At 50.3% G+C, this 23664-nt stretch overlaps 1 protein-coding gene across 1 annotated transcript in view; it reads right to left on the reverse strand.

Annotated features, from left to right (window-relative positions):
- Positions 1-23664, reverse strand: part of ace2 (angiotensin I converting enzyme 2) — a 120175-nt gene that overhangs the window by 49303 nt on the left and 47208 nt on the right. The window contains 1 exon segment of the mRNA XM_086006522.1: positions 18698-18876. Within this exon segment, the coding sequence (XP_085862648.1) occupies positions 18698-18876 (179 nt within the window).

The following is a 23664-nucleotide window of genomic DNA, read 5'->3' on the forward strand; positions in this document are numbered from 1 at the left end:
TTCATCAGCGTGACATCGGCCGTCTCAATTTCTCTGCTTCCCTCACTCACTCTAACCTACCTCTCGCTGAACTTGCAGCACTCCGTTCTCTCAGATACAACCTGACATTATCACTAAATCTGCTGACAAGGGTGGCACTGTTGTTGTTTGGCGAACTGACCTCTACCTTGCAGAGGCTGAAGGCCAACTCTCTGACACCTCATCCTACCTCCCTCTGGACCATGACCCCACCACCGAACATTCGTCATAATATCCCAGACTGTCACTGACATCATCTCCTCTGGAGATCTTCCCTCCACAGCCTCGAACCTCATAGTCACCCAACCCACAGCCCGCTTCTACCTCCTTCCCATGAGCCACAAACAGGTTGCCCTGGTAGACCCATTGTTTTAGCCTGTTCTTGCCCCATGGAACTGATTTCTTCATATCACGTCACTATTTTTTCACCCTTGTCCAGTCTCTTCCCACCTACATCCAGGACTCTTCCAACGCCCGCCGCCATTTTAACATTTTCCAGCTTCCTGGCCCTAACCGTCTCATTTTCACCATGGATGCCCAGTCCCTCTACACCTCCATCCCTCACCAGGACATCCAGTCACTCTACACCCCCCCTCACACCAGGACATCCAGTCCCTTTACACCCCCCACCAGGACATCCAGTCCCTCTACACTCCCCCTCACCAGGACATCCATTCCCTCTACACCCCCACCCCACCAGGACATCCAGTCCCTCTACACCCCCCCTCACACCAGGACATCCAGTCCCTCTACACCCCCCCTCACACCAGGACATCCAGTCCCTCTACACCCCCCCTCACCAGGACATCCAGTCCCTCTACACCCCCCCTCACCAGGACATCCAGTCCCTCTACACCCTCCCTCACCAGGACATCCAGTCCCTCTACACCCCCCCTCACCAGGACATCCAGTCACTCTACACCCCCCCTCACCAGGACATCCAGTCCCTCTACACCTCCCCTCACCAGGACATCCAGCCCCTCTACACCCCCCCCCATCAGGACATCCAGTCCCTCTACACCCCCCCTCACCAGGACATCCATTCCCTCTACACCCCCACCCCACCAGGACATCCAGTCCCTCTACACCCCCCCTCACACCAGGACATCCAGTCCCTCTACACCCCCCCTCACCAGGACATCCAGTCCCTCTACACCCCCCCTCAACAGGACATCCAGTCCCTCTACACCCTCCCTCACCAGGACATCCAGTCCCTCTACACCCCCCCTCACCAGGACATCCAGTCCCTCTACACCCCCCCTCACCAGGACATCCAGTCCTTCTACACCCCCCCTCACCAGGACATCCAGTCCCTCTACACCTCCCCTCACCAGGACATCCAGTCCCTCTACACCTCCCCTCACCAGGACATCCAGTCCCTCTACACCCCCCTCACCAGGACATCCAGTCCCTCTACACCCCCCCCTCACCAGGACATCCAGTCCCTCTACACCCCCCCTCACCAGGACATCCAGTCCCTCTACACCTCCCCTCACCAGGACATCCAGTCCCTCTACACCCCCCCTCACCAGGACATCCAGTCCCTCTACACCCCCCCTCACCAGGACATCCAGTCCCTCTACACCCCCCCTCACCAGGACATCCAGTCCCTCTACATCCCCCCTCACCAGGACATCCAGTCCCTCTACACCCCCACTCACCAGGACATCCAGTCCCTCTACACCCCCCTCCCCCCCTACCAGGACATCCAGTCCCTCTACACCTCCCTCACACCAGGACATCCAGTCCCTCTACACCCTCCCTCACACCAGGACATCCAGTCCCTCTACACCCCCCCCTCACCAGGACATCCAGTCTCTCTACACCCCCCCTCACACCAGAACATCCAGTCCCTCTACACCTCCCTCACACCAGGACATCCAGTCCCTCTACACCCCCCCTCACCAGGACATCCAGTCCCTCTACACCCCCCTCCCCCCCACCAGGACATCCAGTCCCTCTACACCTCCATCTCCCACCAGGATGGCCTAAGGGTGCTCCGCTTCTTCCTTGAACGAAGGCCCAACCAATCCCATCCACCACCACCACCCTTCTCCGCCTGTCTGAACTTCTCCATTGACTCCACTCACTTCCTCCAAATTAAAGGCATTGCTATGGGAATCTGTATGGGTCCTAGCTATGCTTGCCTTTTCATGGGATATGTGGAACATTCTTTCTTCCAGTTCTATTCAGGTCCCCTCCCTCACCCCTTTTTCCGGTACATTGATGACTGTATTGGTGCCGTTTCCTGCTCTCACCCTGAACTAGATAATTTCATTCACTTTGCTTCCAATTTCCACCCTTCCGTCACCTTCACATGGTCCATCTCCAACTCTTCCCTTCCCTTACTCGACTTCTCTGTCTCCATTTCTGGGGATAGGCTATAGACAAGCATCCACTATAAGCCCACTGACTCCCACAGCTACCTGGACTTCCTCCCACCCCACTTCCTGTATGGACTCTATTTCATTCTCCCAGTTTCTCCATCTCTGTCGCATCTGTTCTAACAATGTCACCTTCCATACCAGTGCTTTTGATATGTCTTCCTTTTTCTTCAACCGAGGCTTCTCCTACACCTTGGTTGACACGGCCCTCGACCGTGTCCATTCCATTTTCCGCACTTCTGCTCTCACCCCTTCCCCTCACTCCCAGAACCACGATAGGGTTCCCCTTGTCCTCACCTTTCACCCCACCAGCCTCCACATTCAACGGGATGAGGTCCTAAAAGCAGAATATAGGGAGTTAGGAGGTAAATTTAAAAAATAGGACCTCAAAGGTAGTAATCTCAGGATTGCTACCAGTGCCACGTGCTAGTCAGAGTAGAAATAGAAGGATATTTCAAATGAATACGTGGCTAGAGGAATGGTGCAAGGGGGAGGGATTCAAATTCCTTGAACATTGGAACCAGTTCTGGGAGAGGTGGGACCAGTACAAACGGGACGGTTTGCACCTGGGCAGGGCCGGGACCGATGTCCTGGGGGGACTTTTGCTAGTGCTGTTGGGGAGGGTTTAAACTAAAGTGGCAGGGGGTTGGGAACCTGAGCAGGGAGACAGAGGAAAGGGAAACAAGGAAAAAAGCAAAAGACAGGAAGGAGAAAAACAAAATTAGAAGGCAAAGAACTCAACGGTTTAAATCAAACATGGTCACAGTAAATAATAATTCATATAGGTCTGAGAGCATTAAAAAAACAAGCCTGAAGGCTTTGGCCTAGAAATTCAATATAGCCACTTTTGGGGCGCTAAAGTCGGGCGGCTGCTAAAGTTTGCGCCCGGCGCAAAGTCGCGCCACCTTCGCCGGTATTCGGTCGCATCGCCCCAAGAGGTTGCTGCTGCGCTAAAACAGGCGATGCACGACTATCTTTAGGCGCTAAGCCGGCGGTGCTGAGCGATACCCCCGAGGCCGGGCACAGCGCCGGTGCGGCGAGTTGTTGATTGACAGCAGACACTCTGGCGCCGGTCAGCTCTTAAAGGGGGAGGGTGGATTTGTTTGCCTGCCACGCCCTGCACACTGCAGCCCTCAACCTAGGCCTGACCACTTCAGCTTCATCTGCACAACGCCCAGGGCTATGGAGAAGGCCAGGGAGAGAGCGCAGCGCTTCAGCGACGGTGACCTGAGGGTGCTGGTTGGTGGAGTGGAGCGCAGGCGCCATGTTCTGTTCCCAGAAGGTGGCAAGAGGCCGCTGCCCAGCGCCTACCGGAAAGCCTGGAGGGAGGTCTCAAACAGGGTGTCTTCCAACAGCGTGGTTGCCAGGACTCCTGTGCAATGCCGGAAAAAGTTCAACGACCTCACTCGGGTTGTCAGGGTGAGTACCCTTTCCAGTGTCCTCCTCATCCCTGCATGTGCACCTCACTTTATGGGCAAAGGGACCTGAAAGCCCTAATGGCCAGCCCTCATCCAGCAGCTATGGGACTGGCATGAAAATCACTTGCACATTCAGCACTTTACACACTGTACAAGCTATTCGACCATGGGAGGCAGTGCAGACAAGATCAGGGCTTCACACTGTCGGGGCCAGTCCACCATGGGAGGCATTGCAGACAAGATCAGGGCTTCACACTGTACAAGCTATTTGACCATGGGAGGCAGTGCAGACAAGATCAGGGCTTCACACTGTCAGGGCCAGTCCACCATGGGAGGCATTGCAGACAAGATCAGGGCTTCACACTGTACAAGCTATTCGACCATGGGAGGCAGTGCAGACAAGATCAGGGCTTCACACTGTCAGGGCCAGTCCACCATGGGAGGCATTGCAGACAAGATCAGGGCTTCACACTGTACAAGCTATTCAACCATGGGAGGCAGTGCAGACAAGATCAGGGCTTCACACTGTACTTAGAGGCCGTCCTTTCTCTTGCAGGCCAAGGTGGCGCACAACCGGCGGAAACGAACTGAGACCGGGGGTGGCCGTCCTGACGTCAAAGAGCTCTCCGACCTCGACCAGCGTGTGGAGCGCATTATGGCAGGCCAGCTGATTGGCCCCGTCGCCAGTGGAGATGCCGACCCTGTTCTGGGCACCAATGGTAAGGGCATCACCTTTTTGACCTCTCTCGTTCCACTTGCGCCTCAGATCAGCATCCTTTGCCACTGTCCGACCAATGCAGTGAATGGCAGCACTCATGCCTCCCTCGCTGCTGCCCTGTCCTCACTCTAAAGCTACTCTTGTGCCTTCCTGCTTTCAGATGGTGAATCGCCAGGTGAGGAGGCGGGCCCTCAAGCTGCCACTGTCAGCGCTTCCGAATTAGAGGAGGAGGAAGAGGAAGCCGGCCCATCAGTGCCACCCTCAGCCGCGCCAGCCCATGGCGATGAAGGGGACACGTCTTCCCTGGAGGGGAGCCGGGGGGAAGGGTCGGAGGAGAGTGAAGCTCCGGGGCCCAGCGGCCTGCAGCAACGCGGGAGGGGTGGGGAAGCTCGGCGGACTTCTCCCCAGAGGGTGAGTGTGGCCTCCAGTTCTGCGATGGTCAGCGCAGAGGAGGTGCGGCTCCTGGAGGAAATGGCCGTCCAGGCTGAGCGCAGGCACAATGAGCTCATGGCTGCAGTGGCAAGGATGCCTGACTCCATTGAGTCTTTGTCAAGGAGTGTGCAGCAATTTGGAGCAGCACAGGCCAGGAGTCTGGATCAATTCAGTGCAGCACAGGCCAGGAGTCTACAGGACTTCGCGGCAGCACAGGCGGCTTCGAGCCAAGTGCTCAGTCGTGCCATTCATTCACTGGCTGTTGTCATGCGGACACAGACCAGGGCCACACGGGCACTAACTGCTGCCCCCTCGCTGGATCAGCCAGGCATCACCAGGGCACTCGCCGCGCAGCAGCAGCCCAGCAGTCTGTTCTTCAGCTGTTTGCTGCGCATGCTGCAGTGCTGGCCCATGCGAGTGCCACTGTATCAGGCGACCAGCGAGCACCTGCGATCTGTCAGGTTGGCACCATTCCTGCAGCCGACACTGCCACTCCGCCATTGCAGCTGCCACGAGCCGCTGGACAGACTGCTGCCGCCCAAGCAGAGTTGCAGCAGTCAGCAGCCGGCCCCTCGAGGGCCAGAGCTGGTGCAGGCCGACCCCCAAGGGCATCTGCCGTCTCGCCATCTGACCCTCAGCGGCCTTCCCCCAGCCTTGCTGCAGCCACTGGGCTCCCATTGAGGAGGAGCTGCAGGGCGGGCAGGGGCCAGGCAAGGATGCGAAAGGCATCGCCCTCGCAGGGCAAAAAGTAGAAGGTCTGCACAAATGGTTTGTGGCTTTTGTAAGGCTGAGACTGGTGTCTTTCTTTGTTTTTGTAAGGCCGAGACTGGTGCATTTGTTTGTTTTTGTAAGGCCGAGACTGGTGTCTTTTATCGTTTTTGTAAGGCTGAGACTGTTTGTTAGTTTTGTGTTTTTGGAGGGGGCTTCTCCACATGAGGTTGTAATGTGGGAAGGGCAGAGGTTTGCAATAAATTAATGTTCTTAAATTGCACTGTGCATGGTTTTTTTTGTCAAGTCCTGGTTGCCCTGCTCGGCTGAGGGCTTGTGGAGTGGCTACATTCATCTGCTGACATTGGCACAAGCCATTCCCTGAGAGGGGGCCTAGAACCGACGTTCAATAAGCCGGCGACGGGCGGCCCTTGCACTTTCTGCCTCCCTCCTGTGCTGGTCCTCCTCCTCCTCAGGTGGTCCTCTAATCTCTGGTGGCAGTGGCTGAGTCCTGCGGATAGCCAGGTTGTGCAGCATGCAGCAAACGGCCACGAAATGGGAGACTCGCTCCAGCGAATATTGTAGGGCTCTACCGGAACGATCCAGACAGCGGAACCGTTGCTTCAGGACGCCGATTGTTTGCTCTATGATGTTCCTGGTTGCTTGATGGCTATCTGTGGTGTATGTAACCTGTTCCACCTTAAGAGAATTTAAGCCTGTTCCACCTTAAGAGATGTACTACTTTCTCTGGCTGCTGTATACGTAATACCGGTGGTGACCACACCGGTATATAAGCACTGTGTATCAATATGGTATTCAGTATAGTCCCGACCTCCAACCAGTAAAGACCTGTTGAATTTACTCTTGTAGTCTGTGTAGTAATTATCACTATAACACACAGACTTAACAGTGGCGAAGAGTCCGATTCTTACCCTGCGGCAGTTATTTCCACGGCGGCTTCGTCCACAGACAGGACGTCGAAGAGAGGTTTCCACCCTCATCACCCTACTGGAAGACACGTCGAGCGGCAGGCATCGAGAAACCGGAGTGCAGAAGACATCCTGACCTCGAAGCCTCCATCAGCGACTGTCAGCTTTCTTCTTTTCTACCTCGGTGGTGGGTAAGCCGGGCAGCGAAGCGACAGAAAGTCAACCGCGTTGGCTGTACAGACGGGGCTGGGAAGATGGGGGAATAAGGGCGGTGAGATCGATCGCGACCGGAGATAAGGGCCGGGCCGCTTTCGAGCGAGAGGCGCAGCGCGGGGACATCGATCGCGACCGGAGATAAGGGCCGCATTCGGGCTAAAAGGCGCAGCGTCTGGGGAAACTGAAGGCGCGAGAGCCGCGGTGAAGCGGAGACAGCGTCGGGGGACGGTTGAAGACCGCCAAGCGTGGGAAAACCGCCATTTTGTGGGCGGAGGACGACGACAAGAGCGGGAAGCTGCCACCTTGGATAACATAAAAATACAATAAATTGCAACGATGCCTAAACATGGAAACATTAATACCTTTGATAGTGACATCGAAGATTGGGCCATGTATGTAGAACGCATACAAAATTATTGTAAGGCAAATAAAATTCCTGATGCAGATAAAGCACTAACATTATTAAATTTAATGGGTGCGAAGACATACGGGCAATTGAAACACCTGTTATCACCAGATGAACCAACGGATAAGACGTTTGATGAGATTGTTACTGTCCTGAAAAATCATCTAAACCCCACGCCGCTGATGCTAGCGGAACGATTTAAATTTTACAACAGAAGGCAGCTGCAGAATGAAAGCAATGCTGAATATTTGATGGAATTACGTAAGCTAGCAAAATATTGTCAGTTTGGAACGGGACTGACAGAGGCACTACGAGATAAATTTGTGTGTGGTTTATTTAAACAGGATACACAAAAGCGACTGCTCGAGGAGAATGAGCTGACGCTTGAGAAGGCGGTCACTATGGCAGCAGCACACGAAGCTGCAGCAAAAGGCACGGCAGTAATGCAGCTACGGTCACCGGAACTCGGTACAAACAAATTGGGTTTGAGTTCTGTCAAATGTTATCGTTGTGGAAAGACAACGCACGATCAGAACCAGTGTTGGTTTAAAAACCGAGAATGCAGAACGTGTGGCAGGCTTGGCCACATAGCTAAAGTATGCCGGTCAGGAAAGAAGACCAGCAACAAAAAGTCACCGCAAGGAAAATACGCAAAGGTACACAAGGTGACAAAGAACACTTTGACCGAACAGAAGTCAGGTTCAGACGCTAGCAGTAATGAACTGGATAGCTTAAGAGTACACAACGTTGGTAAGGATGCAGATCTCCAGACAATTTGGGTCACTCTTCAGATAGCAGGAGTCCAAGTAAAAATGGAATTGGACACTGGACCGGCATTGACGGTCATGAATAAGAAAGATTACAGAAGGTTATTCCAGGTTATTCCAACATATTCCCCTACAGGATACGGAGATTATATTGAAAACATACACGGGGCAAAGAGTGTACCCCATCGGAAAAATAGAGGTAGAAGTGGTCCACAAGGGCGAAGAAAGCCAAGTGCTACCTGAAGGAGGTCCACCACTACTAGGACGGGAGTGGATTAGGAAAATGAATATGGACTGGCACTCCTTGAAGGCACTAACGGTAGATTCCGGGGAAACAGAGGTCAAACCTAAACGATTGTCCAGAATATTGGATGATGCTAAAGAGGTGTTCCAGCAGGGACTGGGAACACTGAGAGGAATTACGGCAAACATCAAGATTGATGAACATGCACAACCAAAATTTTTTAAAGCCAGACCGGTACCCTATGCAATACGACCTACTGTTGAAGCGGAACTGGAAGCACTAGAACGTTCAGGTGTACTGTCTATGGTAGATTGGAGTGAGTGGGCTACGCCCATTGTTCCCGTTATGAAACGTCCTGTGAGCAACAAGCCAGGAGATCCAGGGAAGGTTCGCATCTGTGGAGACTTCAAAATCACCGTTAATCCGGTGCTTCACACGGTGCAGTATCCGCTTCCACGGATTGAGGATATTTTCGCTTCATTGTCTGGCGGGAAACACTTCACCAAGATAGACCTGGCGCAGGCGTACTTGCAGATGGAGGTTGAGGAAGAGTCACGCCAATACCTCACGATCAACACGCATCAAGGGTTGTACCAGTACAATAGGCTGGTTTTTGGAGTGGCATCGGCTCCAGCAATTTGGCAGAGGGCCATGGAGCAGGTATTACAGGGAATTCCAGGCACACAATGTTACCTGGACGATATTCTGATCACAGGTGATGGTGATGAACAACATCTCGCAAACTTGGAACTGGTGCTCAACAGACTGAAAGAGTATGGACTTAGAGTAAATCGGCAGAAATGTGAGTTCTTCCAGAAGCGGATCTCGTACTGTGGCCATGTCATTGACCGGGAGGGGCTTCATAAGTCTCCTGACAAGATTGAGGCAGTTGTAAAGGCTCCCGCTCCGGAGAATGTCTCTCAGTTGAGGTCGTTTCTAGGATTAATTAACTATTACCATAAATTTCTGCCAAATCTATCCATGGTACTGCACCCGTTAAACGCTCTTTTACAGAAAGGGGTACCATGGGAATGGGGCAAAAACTGTAAGAAGGCATTTCGCAAAAGCAAAGAATTGATCACCTCAGAGGAAGTGTTGGCTCACTTCAACCCGACACTGCCTATTCGGTTGGCTTGTGATACTTCTCCATATGGTATTGGGGCAGTACTCTCACACAAGTTGCCAAATGGCACGGAAAGGCCAGTCGCGTTTGCATCCAGATCATTGACCTCCGCTGAGCGCAACTATGCGCAGATCGATAGGGAGGCTCTTAGCCTTGTATGGGGAGTGAAGAAGTTTAATCATTACCTGCAGGGCCAAAAATTCACACTTCTGACAGACTATCAACCGTTGGTATCAATTTTTAACCCTAAGAAGGGTGTTTCGGTGATGACAGCGCAGCGTCTCCAGAGATGGTCTCTTTTCCTAGGGGCACATCAATATCAAATAGAATTCAAAGGTACGAAACAGCATGGCAATGCTGATGGGCTGTCGCGCCTGCCACTACCTGAAGAAGAAGACACGACGAAAGTTGACCCTGTTGAGTTATTTCATTCGACCATCATCGAGTGTTTACCAGTCACCAATGCAAGTATTGAAAGAGAAACCAGGAACGACCCGACACTGTCCAGAGTCTACGAGGTGACAGTGAAAGGATGGCAACACGGGGTGATCCTCTGTTACCGGCATTTTCGGCAAGGCGAGACCAGCTGTCCGTCTGCCATGGTACCTTGATGTACGGGACAAGAGTGATTATTCCTCCCAAGTTAAGGGAAAGAGGTTTAAACGAACTGCATGAAGGTCATCTGGGGGGAGTTAAAATGAAAAGTCTTGCTAGGGCTTATGTATGGTGGCCGGGTATTGACCAACAGATTGAGGAGTTAACGAAAAGCTGCGCTGGGTGCCAAAAAGTGCAAAATGCACCTCCGATAGCACCGCTACACCCATGGGAATGGCCTTCAGCCCCATGGCAATGCGTACACATTGACTTTGCTGGTCCATTCATGGACTCCATGTTCCTAATCGCGGTGGACGCACATTCCAAATGGCCAGAAGTCATCAAGATGAACACCACTACTTCAGAAAAGACAATTGCGGTGTTAAGAACAATATTCGCAAGGAACGGATTGCCAGAACAGATCTGTTCGGACAACGGACCACAGTTTGTATCAGAAGAATTCCGACAATTCTTAAAGAAGAATGGAGTAAAACATTATACCTCTGCCCCATATCATCCGGCGACAAACGGGTTGGCTGAAAGATTTGTCCAGACATTCAAAAAGGCAATTAAGGCCATGAACGATGATCAGATTCCGCTGCAACACAAGGTCGACAAGTTCCTGATGTCATATCGAAACGCCGATCATGCAGTGACTAACCAAAGTCCTGCCATGATGTTTTATAACAGGAGGTTGCGGTCCAAGTTGGACTTGTTAAAACCAAATGTGCGGAGGGAAGGGAAAACAAACAGTTTCGGCATATTAACAACAAGACCACTCGAACTTTCGACGTAGGACAACCAGTGTTGGCAAGGGGCTATGGAAACGAAAAATGGCAGTCCGGAACAATTCGGGCCAGACAAGGACCTCTGATGTACACAGTAGATATTGGTCATAATGTGATAAGGCGTCATGCGGATCAACTGGTAGAGTCGAGAGCAAGGGTCGAACCCATGGTTGTGACAGAGACAACTGTGGAAGACGTTAATGAACCTGAGGCATCTACCTCGGCAGGGAATGTACTTGATGATGATGACACCCAATACATTGGAAACCAAATAGAGGAGGCACCTCAACAACAAGAATCAGAGACTACTGAGAGGCGTTATCCAAGCCGCATCAGAAAGCCTCCTGAGAGACTGAACCTTTGAACTGTTATACCTGAAGTTATATATGTATATATGTTATTATGTTATGTTAAATGGGGATATGACTGTTAAGCTAAAAAGGGAGGATTGTGGTGTATGTAACCTGTTCCACCTTAAGAGAACTTAAGCCTGTTCCACCTTAAGAGATGTACTACTTTCTCTGGCTGCTGTATACGTAATACCGGTGGTGACCACACCAGTATATAAGCACTGTGTATTAATATGGTATTCGGTATAGTCCCGACCTCCAACCAGTAAAGACCTGTTGAATTTACTCTTGTAGTCTGTGTAGTAATTATCACTATAACACACAGACTTAACACTATCGTTGTATCCCTCTTCAGCAGGGGTGCTGGGCGCACGGAGCGGGGTCATCAGCCAGGTACACAAAGGATAGCCTTTGTCCCCGAGAAGCCATCCTCGTGGGTGAGGCTGGGCCTGGAACATGTCTGGCGCAGGATGAAGGCATCGTGGCTGCTGCCTGGAAAGCGGGCATTGACAGCTAGGATGAGTTGCCTGTGGTCACACACCAGCTGGACGTTGAGCGAATGGTAGCCCTTCCGGTTGCGGTAATCCTCGGAATTCTCCAGAGGTGCCCGCAAAGCCACATGCGTGCAGTCAATGGCGCCCTGCACCATGGGGAAGCCCGCGAATGCTGCAAAGCCCATTGCACGCTGTTGCTGCTTGGCAAGGGCCATGGAGAAGGAGATGAACTGACGTCTCCTTTTGAAAAGGGCATTGGTCACCTGGCGGATGCAGCAATGCACGGCGAACTGGGAGATGTTGGAAATGTCCCCAGTAGCGGATTGGAAGGAGCCGGTGGCATAGAAGTTGAGAGCCACCATCACCTTCACTGCCACCGACAGAGACGTCCTGCTCCTCAGCTGTGGCTGCAGATCACCGCCAAGCAGGTGGCAGATCTCTGTGACCACCTCCCTTCGGAATCGCAGCCTCCGAACACACTGCTCGTCAGACATGTTGAGATAGGAGAACTGCTGGTGGTATACCCTGGGTGGGTAAGGCCTCCTTTCCCGACGCCTGTTGCCCCCTCTCCGTCTAGACAGGGCTGCCACTCTCTCACGGCGTCTGTGAGCCCTTTGGATGCAATGGAGAAAGCCAGCGTTTGCACCCATTGCAGCCCCCATAATATGTTAGCAAACAATGATATGTCAATGAAGGCAAAGACAAGTGGAAAGCTGTGGCCTGAAGCCACAAGTACCTGTCCGAGTGTTGAGCCAAAGCAGAAAGCTCTCTACCTTGGTCTCTCTGCAAAGATCCGTCTCTCAAGAAGGAGTGCTGCGAAATGGCAGCCTTTTATAGTGCAGGAGGAGTGCCCTTTAATTTGCGCCCCCCGCGCCCCGCATCGACTGAGCACCGTTCCACTCTACCAGTTGCTAGGGGCGCCAGGCACACAATGGGGCGTCGCGACTGAATTTCCAGTTTGGGGCGCACAAAGGGCGTTGCACGAGGAAATGACGTCAGGATCTGCGCGCGCAGCTGAGCGCGCGCAAAGACTTTGCGCCGCCGCTAAATCGTGAGTGAAGTTGGGGAGAGGCGCAGATCGTGCTGCGCCCGGCCGCTAGCCGCCTAGCGCCCGACATCTACTCCTCCTAAGGCGCTACCGGCTGGCGCAACCAACTGAATTTCTAGGCCTTTGTGTCTTAATGCAAGGAACATTCGGAACAAGGTGGACGAATTAGCTGCGCAAATAGAGGTAAACGAATATGATTTGATTGGGATTACAGAAACATGGCTCCAGGGTGGCCAAGGCTGGGAACTCAACATCCAGGGGTATTCAATATTTAGGAAGGATTGGCAAAAAAGAAAGGGAGGTGGGGTAGCATTGCTCGTTAAAGAGGCGATTAACACAATTGAAAGGAAGGATATTAACTCTGATGATGCGGAATCTGTATGGGTAGAACTGAGAAATATCAAGGGGCAGAAAACGTTAGTGGGAGTGGTATATAGACCTCCAAACAGTAATACGGAGGTTGGGGATGGCATTAAAAGGGAAATTAGAGAAGCATGCAGTAAGGGCACAGCAGTCATCATGGGTGACTTTAATTTACATATAGATTGGGCTAACCAAATTAGTAAAAATACTGTGGAGGAGGAATTCCTAGAATGTTTACGGGATGGTTTTCTGGAACAATATGTCGAGGAACCAATCAGAGATCAGGCCATCTTAGGCTGGGTATTATGTAATGAGAGAGGATTAATTAGCAATCTTGTTGTACGAGACCCCTTGGGTCAGAGCGATCATAATATGATAGAATTCTTCATTAGGATGGAGAGTGAAGTAGTTGACTCGGAGACTAGGGTCCTGAAATTAAATAAAGGAAACTACGAAGATATGAGGCGCGAATTGGGTAGGATTGATTGGGGAATGACACTCAAAGGGTTGACGGTGGATAGGCAATGGCAAACATTCAAAGACAGCATGGATGAACTACAGAAGTTGTTCATCCCAGTTTGGGATAAGAATAAAACAAAAAGGGTGACTCAACCGTGGCTAACAAGGGAAATTAGGGATAGCATAAGATCCAAGGAGAGGGCATATAAATTGGCCAGAAAAAGCAGTAACCCTGAGGATTGGGAGCAGATTAGAATTCAACAAAGGAGGACAAAGGGATTAATTAAGAAGGGGAAAATAGAATATGAAAGTAAGCTTGCAGGGAACATAAAAACTGACTGTAAAAGCTTTTATAGATACGTGAAGAGAAAAAGATTAGTGAAATCAAGTGTAGGTCCCTTGCAGTCAGAAGCGGGGGAAATTATAATGGGGAACAAAAAAATGGCAGACCAATTAAATGCATATTTTGGTTCTGTCTTCACAAAGGAGGACAAAAATAACCTCCCAGAGATATTGGAGAACATAGGGTCTGATGAGAGGGAGGAACTGAAAGAAATCAGTATTTGTAGGGAAATGGTGTTAGGGAAATTGATGGGATTGAAGGCCGATAAATCCCCAGGGCCTGATAATCTACATCCTAGGGTACTTAAGGAGGTGGCCCTAGAAATAGTAGATGCATTGCTGATCATCTTCCAAAATTCGCTGGAATCTGGCACTGTACCCATGGATTGGAGGGTAGCTAATGTTACCCCACTATTCAAAAAGGGTGCTAGAAAGAAAGCGGGGAATTACAGACCGGTAAGCCTAACATCGGTAGTGGGGAAAATGCTAGAGTCCATTATAAAGGATGTAATAGCTGAGCACTTGGAAAACAGTGACAGGATCGGACAAAGTCAACATGGATTTACAAAAGGTAAATCGTGCTTGACTAATCTACTGGAATTTTTTGAGGATGTAACTGGGAAAATAGATAAGGGAGAACCAGTAGACGTGGTGTATTTGGACTTTCAAAAGGCTTTTGATAAGATCCCGCATAAGAGGTTAGCATGTAAAGTTAAGGCACATGGGATTGGGGGCAAGGTATTGACTTGGATAGAGAACTGGTTGGCGGACAGAAAGCAGAGAGTAGGAATTAATGGGTCTTTTTCCGAGTGGCAGGCAGTGACTAGTGGGGCACCGCAGGGATCGGTCCTTGGACCCCAGCTATTCACAATATACATTAATGATCTAGATAAGGGAACTAGATGTAATATCTCCAAGTTTGCAGATGACACAAAGCTGGGTGGGCGAGTGTGCTGCGAGGAGGATACCGAGAAACTCCAGGATGATTTGGGCAGGTTGGGTGATTGGGCAGAAGCGTGGCAGATGCAATATAACGTGGATAAATGCGAGGTTATCCACTTTGGTGTCAAAAACAGAAAGGCAGACTATTATTTGAATGGCAATAGATTGGGAGAAGGGGAAGTGCAACGAGACCTGGGTGTCCTTGTGCACCAGTTGCTGAAGGTAAGCATGCAGGTGCAGCAGGCGGTGAAGAAGGCAAATGGTATGTTGGCCTTCATCGCAAAAGGGTTTGAGTACAGGAGCAAGGATGTCCTGCTGCAGTTGTACAGGGCCTTGGTGAGACCACACCTTGAGTACTGTGTGCAGTTTTGGTCGCCTTATCTGAGGAAGGATGTTCTTGCCATGGAAGGAGTTCAGCGAAGATTCACAAGGCTGATCCCTGGGATGGCAGGAATGACGTATGAGGAGAGATTGGGTCGATTGGGCTTATACTCGCTGGAGTTTAGAAGAATGAGAGGGGATCTCATCGAAACTTATAAAATTCTGACAGGTCTGGACAAACTAGATGGAGGTAGAATGTTCCCGATGGTCGGAGAGTCCAGAACCAGGGGTCATAGTCTAAGGATAAGGGGTAAGCCATTTAGGACAGAGATGAGGAAGAATTTCTTCACCCAGAGAATGATGAACCTGTGGAATTCTCTACCACAGAAGGCAGTTGAGGCCAAGTCTTTAAATATATTCAAGAAAGAGTTAGATATATTTCTTAGAGCTAAAGATATCAAGGGATATGGGGAGAAGGCAGGTACGGGGTACTGAGTTTGGATGATCAGCCATGATCTCATCAAATGGCGGAGCAGGCTCGAGGGGCCGAATAGCCTACTCCTGCTCCTATCTTCTATGTTTCTATGTTTCTATGGATCATCCTTTGCCATTTCCGTCACCTCCAGTGCAATGCCATCACCAAACATATCTTCCCCTCCTCTTTCAGCATTCTGAAGGAACCGTTCCCTCTGCAATACCTTCGCCTGCTCTTCAATCATCCCCAACACCCCCTCTCTCCATCCCACAGCACCTTCCCATGCAAGCGCAGGAGATGCAACTCCTGCCCTTTTACCTCCTCCCTTCCCACTGTCCAGGGGCCCAAACAATCCTTCCAGGCGAAACAGCGAATTACTTGTACATCTTGCAATTTAGTATACTGTATTCGCTGCTCACGATGCGGTCTCCTCTACATTGGGGAGACCAAATGCAGATTGGATGACCGCTTTGTGAAACACCTCCGTTCAGTCCATAAGGGTGACCCTGAGCTTCCGGTCGCCTGTCACTTTAATTTTCCAGCCCATTCACACTCTGACCACTCCGTCCTCGACCTCGTTCACTATTCCAATGAAGCTCAATGTAAGCTCGAGGAACAACACTTCATCTTTCAATTAGGCACTTTACAGCCCTCCAGACTCAATATCGAGTTCAACAATTTCAGACCATGACCTCTGCCCAATTTTTTGGACAGCAGGTGCTGATTCTGCTATTCCCATTCACACCTCTTCTAGTCTCATCTTTTGCTTCTTTACTTGTCCCATTACCATCTCCTTTTGCCTCGCACCATCATCCGTTTTGTCATTCGATCTCTCCTGCCCTTCACCCTATCACAGACGTTCCCTTTTGTTCTTTCCCCATTCCCTGCACCCAGACTTACATCTCGTGAGGGTGAGTGTGAGTGAACTGGGTGATGGTGAGTGAGTGAGGGTGGGTGAGGGCGAGGGCAATTGAAGGTGAGTGAACTGGGTGATGGTGAGTGATTGCGAGTGAGGGTGAATGAGAGCGAGTGCATGAGTGATGGGTGAGGCTGAGTGAAGGAGAGGGTGAGTGCGGGTGAGTGAGGGTGAGTGAGGGTCAGCGGAGGATGTGTAAGGGCGATTGATGGTGAGCGGAGGATGAGTGAGGGCGAGTGATGGTTAGTGGAGGGTGAGTGAGGGTTACTGATGGTGAGTGAGGGTCAGTGGAGGGTGAGTGAGGGTCAGCGGAGGGTGAGTGAGGGTGAGTGAAGACAAGTGAGCTGAGTGATGGGTTATCGGGGCTTGGTAAAGGGTAGAATACAGCAGCAGTTTTGGATGTTTTGATGTTTAGTGAGTAAGGAGGACAGAAGCTGCCCAGTTGACCTCCCACTGCAGTTTGTAGAGTCAATGGGAAAGTACCTACTTCACATGGGTCCAGCATCATTACAGCCTCATCGTGATACCCACCTGTCCCTTGCTGCCAGGAGATATGGCACCTGATCACCATCGGGGGGTGTACTGCCTCCCCCCCGACATGAGTCTCCATGGAGACCCCCTCCTGTGTAAGGGTGCCTTCTCTTTGGGTGCCCAGGCCGCTTCCCCGGACCCCAAGGTGGGGATAACTTGTGCCCTTCTGGAGGCTCTCCAGCGCACCAGCATCCAGTTATACACTTGGTCCCTCCTGGGCCAGGGAAGCAGGAACTCCCAGCAGAAATCTCAAGGCTTAAAATTGTATCACGAGGTCTGGAATGAACCTCCGCTAACTAATCTCAAATGCAGAGAGTTGAGTGTAGTTAAGTGGCTTTCAAATTAGACCTTTGGGCCTCTGACTAGGAATCCCCAGCTTCCATGTTTTTCTTGATTGATAATCACAGACAGGCTTCAGGGTCATAGAATCGTAGGCCTCAATTTTAACCGACCCGTGGAGTTGGGATTGGAGGCGTGCGGGGGGTTAAAGTCCCAAATTCGGGGGTCCCGACACCATCCCGCCCCCAACCCGCCTCCATGTAAGTTTCAAAGGAGGCGGGTACCCGCCCCGCACTGGGAACCACCTACTCGAGGCGGGAAGGGATTAATGACAATTAACTGCCTGTTAACAGGTAGTTAACAGGCAGTTTTTAGCCTAATCCCTATTTTTAAACTTGAAGTGTGGGATTCCCGATGGCTCCAAACCACGCCAAGTTAGAGGAGTCGGGCCGTCGGGTTGAAGGACTTGGAGGGGTCGAGATGTCGGTGTTCAGGTGAGTGATGGGTGCATGAGTGCAAAGGTAAGTGTGTTTGGTGTGTCTAAAGTGCGTAAAGAAGTTTAAATTACCTGTACTTAACTTTTTAGCCTTCCTTCCTCTAGGTTTCGGGAGTCCATCATCTAACCGGCACAGAAAGCAGAATGGCTGCGAACTGTCAAAAGTGACAGCCTGCAGCTTTCTGTGCCAGAGAGATTTCTAACTGAGTCTGTGTAGAAGGACTCAGGTTAGAAGTAAGACTCTGTGTTTGACAGCTTCAAACAGCTGTGAAACGCTGATATTTCATCTGTCAAAACATTTTGACAGATGAAATTTCAGTCTGTGATGTCACCTGTTGCCGGGTGGCCCTTAATTGGCCTGCTGAGCCCGCTGGGCGGGCTCAACAAGGTCAATCAAGTTAAATCGTGTGGATTGGCCGCATCTCGATGGAGGCGGGACTACAACCCCGAAAGTTGTAGTCCCACCTCCTTCCCGACTTCTGAGTGAAAATCACCCCCGTAGAATCTTAAAGCACAGAAGGAGGTCTTTAAGCCCATTGGGCCGGCTCTTTGAAAGAACTATCCAATTAGTCTCACTCCCTTGCTCTTTCCCCATAGCCCTGAAAATTTCTCTTCTTCAGGGTTATTAAGAACATCAGAATTAGGAGCAGGAGCAGGCCACTTGGCCCCTCAAGCCTGCTCTGCCATTCAATAAGATCATGGCTGATCTCTTACCTCAACTCCACTTTCCCGCCCGATCCCCAGATCCCTTGATTCCCTTATCTGAAGAAGGCAGCAAAATGCTTGGGAAAGAGTTGCATCCTTTACAGATCATCATTTCCTCAGATTGCTCACAGTCATTACATTAACATGCACAAAAAGAACAAAATCAGCAATGATAATGAAGATTTAGTAACTATGTGAAGAGACTGCTGGATTAACAGGCACTTTACTTACACGGGCTCCAGTTAGTGAACCAACCAACCATTCTCCCATTCGCCTTATTATTTTTCTTCAGCCAGGTATGCAAGGGTTTAAAATAGTTCAGCAGAGGTGTGGCATTCATTTTGGTTTGTCCAGTTACTTTCGAAAGTGCTCTGGTCCATGGTTGAGACTTCCCTAATTTAAGCATATCACTGCATGAGAGAGAAAAATACACTACAGTAGCAACCAGGTGTTTATTTGAGTGAACTTCATAATTTATACATATTTATATAGATACTAGCTGAAGTGCCCGGCGGTGCCGAGGGTCTTTTGAGGGCTTGTTGTTGTTGGAAGAGAGAGAGAGAGCGACTGGGGGGAAGAGAGAGAGCGACTGGGGGGAAGAGAGAGAGTGACTGGGGGGAAGAGAGAGAGCGACTGGGGGGAAGAGGGGGGAGGGGGGAAGGGGAGGGGGAGGGGAGGGAGGGTGAGGGGGGGAGGGGGGGAGAAGGGGAGGGGAAGGGGGGAAGGAGAGGGGGAAGGGGGGAAGGAGAGGGGGAAGGGGAGAAGGGGGGGAAGGGGAGGTGGAAGGGGGGGAAGGGGGGAAGGGGAGGGGGAAGGGGGGAAGGGAGGGAGGGGAGGGAGAGAGGGAGGGGGAGAGAGGGGGGGAGGGGGAGACTCCCCGGAGGCACGATCTTCCGAGCATGGCCCCCCCGCCCTCCGGAGCCCCGCCCTCCCGAGCTGGCTTCAAGGCCGCCGATTGCGGCTGTGAGACGGCCGGCGGGCCCGGTTGCCGGGGTAACCCTTCCCGCTCACCAAGCCCCGGCCGAGATCCGCACTCCCGAGAGCCCCGCCCCCCCCCGCCCGAGCCGAGCGGGGAAGAGAGAGAGACACCGCGTCTCAGCTGCTCCTGCTGCGCGCGCACCCTGACCCTCGTGGCTGACGCCATTGCCCCGGGTAATGTGACACCGGGGGGGTGTTGGGGGGGGGAGCTTTGCAGAAGCCGTGGGACAATTACCTAGCTCGGGCCTGGCTGGGCAAGAAAGCCCCAGGCTTTCAGGCCTAACAAAAACGGGGAAAGGTAGGAAAAAGAATCTTCAGGTTAGAGAAAATATTTACAAATGAATGTTTTAAAAAAAACTTCAATGTAATGAAAGCAATTTTATTTTGCTGGAAATGTATATTTGAAAAGAAAGACGCAGAAAGCAGGAAAAAGAATGGAAGCAAGATGACGGCTACTCACCTCGGTTCAGAACGATAAGACCTCAAGGTCACTCTGTCGCTAATGAGCGGATAATGAGATGCTAATGAGCGGAATGTTGAAGGTTTTTCAGATACCGCGGGCGCGATTTTAGCCCGGCCGAAACGTAAATACGCTTAAGACCGTTTTGGAAAGGTAAGCTTTCTTTCGACGTAACGCACGCATAGGTACGCTCTGTAACTTTCGAGCGCATAGCCCGACAGACGCACACGTGAGGACAGACAGACAGACAGACAGAAGGACAGAAGGACAGACAGATCGACCGATTTATATATATATAAGATAGATATATCTATATCTATTATCTATATATATCTATCATATATGGCTTCTACTTAAATAAGCCTCTCTACTTATTGGCAGCATGTGGTTGCCTATGGCGATATCTCATCCTTCTTGCAACAGTGAAGTATCTATAATTAAAAGACTGTGTGGCTCCTGTCCAGGTAGCTTCTAAGCTGACAATCGATATGCTGAAGATGGTAAAGAATAGTATTGTAGGAGCCTACGTACTCCTAGCAAAAAATACTGAACTCGGAGAGGTTCAACAGAAAAGGTTTAATTGTTGAGGCTGCATGCTGAACACAAAATGGAGTCAGAGACTACACAAAGTACGACTGCCTTTCATCAGTGCACAGCTTCGACTCCTCCTCCCCCGCTCTGGGCTTAACTATGTTGCAGATCGAGTTTCTTAAAGGTGTGATCCTTCTTAAAGGCATGACGCCTGATTTATAGTCTACGGACCGGAAAGCGGATTGTGTCCTTTCTGTGATCGGTACGCCACAGTATCATGAATTAGTTCTCACACATAGATGCCTGCCTTGTCTCAAGTGTAACCGTACTTTGCGGAGATAACAACCACAACAGCAACAACTTGCATTTAAAAAGCGCCTTTAACATAGGAAAAAATCCCAAGGTGCTTCATAAGAGCGTAATCAGAAAAAGACAGTTCACATTGAGCCAAAGAATTAGTTGGGTGACTAAAAGCTTAGTCAGAAATAAGTTTTAAGGAATGTCTTAGAGCAGGAGAGAGAGGTAGAGGCGGAGAGGCTTTGGGAGGGAACTCCAGAGCTTAGGGCCTAGACGGCTGAAGGCATGGCCACCAAATGGTGGGGTGATGGGAGTGTGGGCTGCTTAAAAGGCCAGAGTTAGAGGAACATAGAGTTCTCAGAGGGTTGTAAGGCTGGAGGAGGTTACACATGACTGGAGGGAAAAGGTCACGAAAGCCTTTGAAAATGAGGATGAGAATTTTAAATTTGAGGTGTTGCTGGACCAGAAACCAATGTAGGTCAGCGAGCACAGGGGTGATGGGTGAACGGGACTTGGTGCGAGTTAGGACATGGGCAGCCAAGTTTTGGATGAGCTAAAGTTTACGGAAGGTGGAAGATGGGAGGCTGGCCAGGAGAGCATTGGAATAGTTGAGTCTGGAGGTAACAAAGGCATGGATAATTGTTTCAGCAGCAGGTGAGCTGAGGCAAGGGCGGAAACGGGCAATTTTACAGAGGTGGACAAAGGCAGTCTTGGTGATGGAGAATATATGGGGTCGGAAGCTCAGCTCAAGGTCAAATTGGATGTCAAGGTTGCAAACAGTCTGGTTCAGCCTCAGACAGTGGCCAGGGAGGGGGGTAGAGTCAGTGGCTAGGGAACAGAGTTTGTGGGACGGCTGAAGACAATGGCTTCGGTTTTCCCAATGTTTAATTGGAGGAAATTAGAGCTTATCCAGGATTGGTTTGCCGGATAAGCAGTCTGACAATTTAGAGACAGTGGAGGGGTGGAGAGAGGTGGTGGTGAAGTAGAGCTGGGTGTCATCAGCATACATGTGGAGCGGGATGATAAGCCATTGCAGGTGATTCTCTGGTTACGACTGAATAGCTAGGAATGGAACTAGGCAAAGGGTAATCCCACCCAGCTGGACAATGGAGGAGAGACATTGGAGAAGGATAGCATGGCCAATCTAGGTATGGTAGCATAGTGGTAATGTCACTGGGCTAGTAATCCTAGAGGCCTGGACTAATAATCCAGGGACATGAGCTCAAATCCCACCGTGGCTGCTGGGAATTTAAATTCAGTTAATTAAATTAATTTGGAATAAAAAGCTAGTGTCAGTATTGGGGATCATGAATATTACTGGATTGTCCTAAAAACCCATCTGGTTCACTAATGTCCTTTAGGGAAGGAAATCTGCTGGTCTGGCCTATATGTGACTCCAGACTCACAACAATGTGGTTGACTCTTAATCTGCCCTCTGAAATGGCCTAGCAAGCCACCCAGTTCTATAACGCAACTCACCACCATCTTCTCAAGAGCAATTAGGGATGGGTGATAAATGCTGGCCTTGCTAGTGATGCCCACATCATGTGAATGAATAAATAAACTATGTCAAAGAGTGCAGACAGGTTGAGAAGTAGAGATGGGGTAGTGCACCATGGTAGCAGTCACAGAGGATGTCATTTGTGACTTTGATGGGGGTTGTTTCAGTGTTGTGGGCAGACTGGGGCAGAAACCTGATTGGAGGGGTTCAAACAGGAGTTGCAGGAAATATTGCCACAGATTTGGTGGGGACCTCACATTATTTGTAGTTTTGTAATATGAAATGTTCAATCACTGAATTAATGAGCTGTAGATGTGTAGTAAAGTTTTTGCATGGTGGGTATTACCAGGGGATACTTGGGCAGGAGGCAGCTGTGCTTGTTTTTTGACATCAGGTATTTGGGAATTGTCAATCTGCTGTCTATCCTGTAGTGCCTCTGCTTGAGTGATAGCGCAGACCTTCGTAAGTTGTAATTACTGGGAGTTGGGTTTGCAGCCATGACTAGTAGTGATAAGTGCAACTGTACCATCGTAGAGATGTACTGAGCAAAGCCCAAGGCTTAGCTGAGAAGGAGGGAAGATCAAAGGCTGAGTCAACCTCAAGTGTTCCTGGAAAACTCCTAGGAGCTGCTTATAAAGTACCGAAGGCAAAGGAGTGAGACCAAGAGTGCCCTCTTGCCCAGGGTAACATGTGGTGTAGGAAAACCAGAATGATGAAAGGGGAGAAAAACATTTCAAAAACAGCAATAAATTCTGGAAGCCAATTAGTTATGACAAAAACGAATGAAATGCAAACCATTCGTCTAGAAACCTGACAGTTCGCAGTACCGTACCTAGACTTCAATTAATGAGAAAAAAACAGGAGGTAAGAACATGGGAAGAAAAGATCCATTCAGCCCATCAAGCTCGCATTTTCCACGCACTATAGTAATTTCCCAATCGGGCCTTATGATATTGGAAGGTGCCTTTACAGCAAATGGCACAATGTTGCCACCGGCTGCCTGATATTTTGGAGCATCACTGGGAAGAGTTCTTCTGACAAATCTGAATGTTAGTTTGCTGACCCTGCCTGATTTTGTGCATTCAGCTTGATTTCTATCATGTGGCCGAGCTCCTGGCTCTTGTTGGGCCTGGTGTTGGAACTTGGTGTTAAGGGGAAGTCAGGTGTAAGTCACCTGACTAAAGCTGCTGACAAGGGGTAATGGGTAAAATCCAAACAAAGTGGCCATTTAACGGTCAGTGGCTGCATACCAGGGAGAATAACTTGCACCTTTTAGAAAAAAATTTAACCTGGTTTTATGCATATTTCATACTTTGCAAAGAATACCTGGGTAACAAAAATGGCTGGCAAAACCAAAATTGTCTGGCACAAAAAAACAGCATGGTGGCATAGTGGTTAGCACTATTGCCTCACAGCACCAGGGACCCGGGT

This window comes from Somniosus microcephalus, chromosome 14 (assembly GCF_052327205.1).
Source record: "Somniosus microcephalus isolate GS21.2 chromosome 14, FLI_Smic_1.0, whole genome shotgun sequence".
NCBI classification, from domain to species: Eukaryota; Metazoa; Chordata; class Chondrichthyes; order Squaliformes; family Somniosidae; genus Somniosus; species Somniosus microcephalus.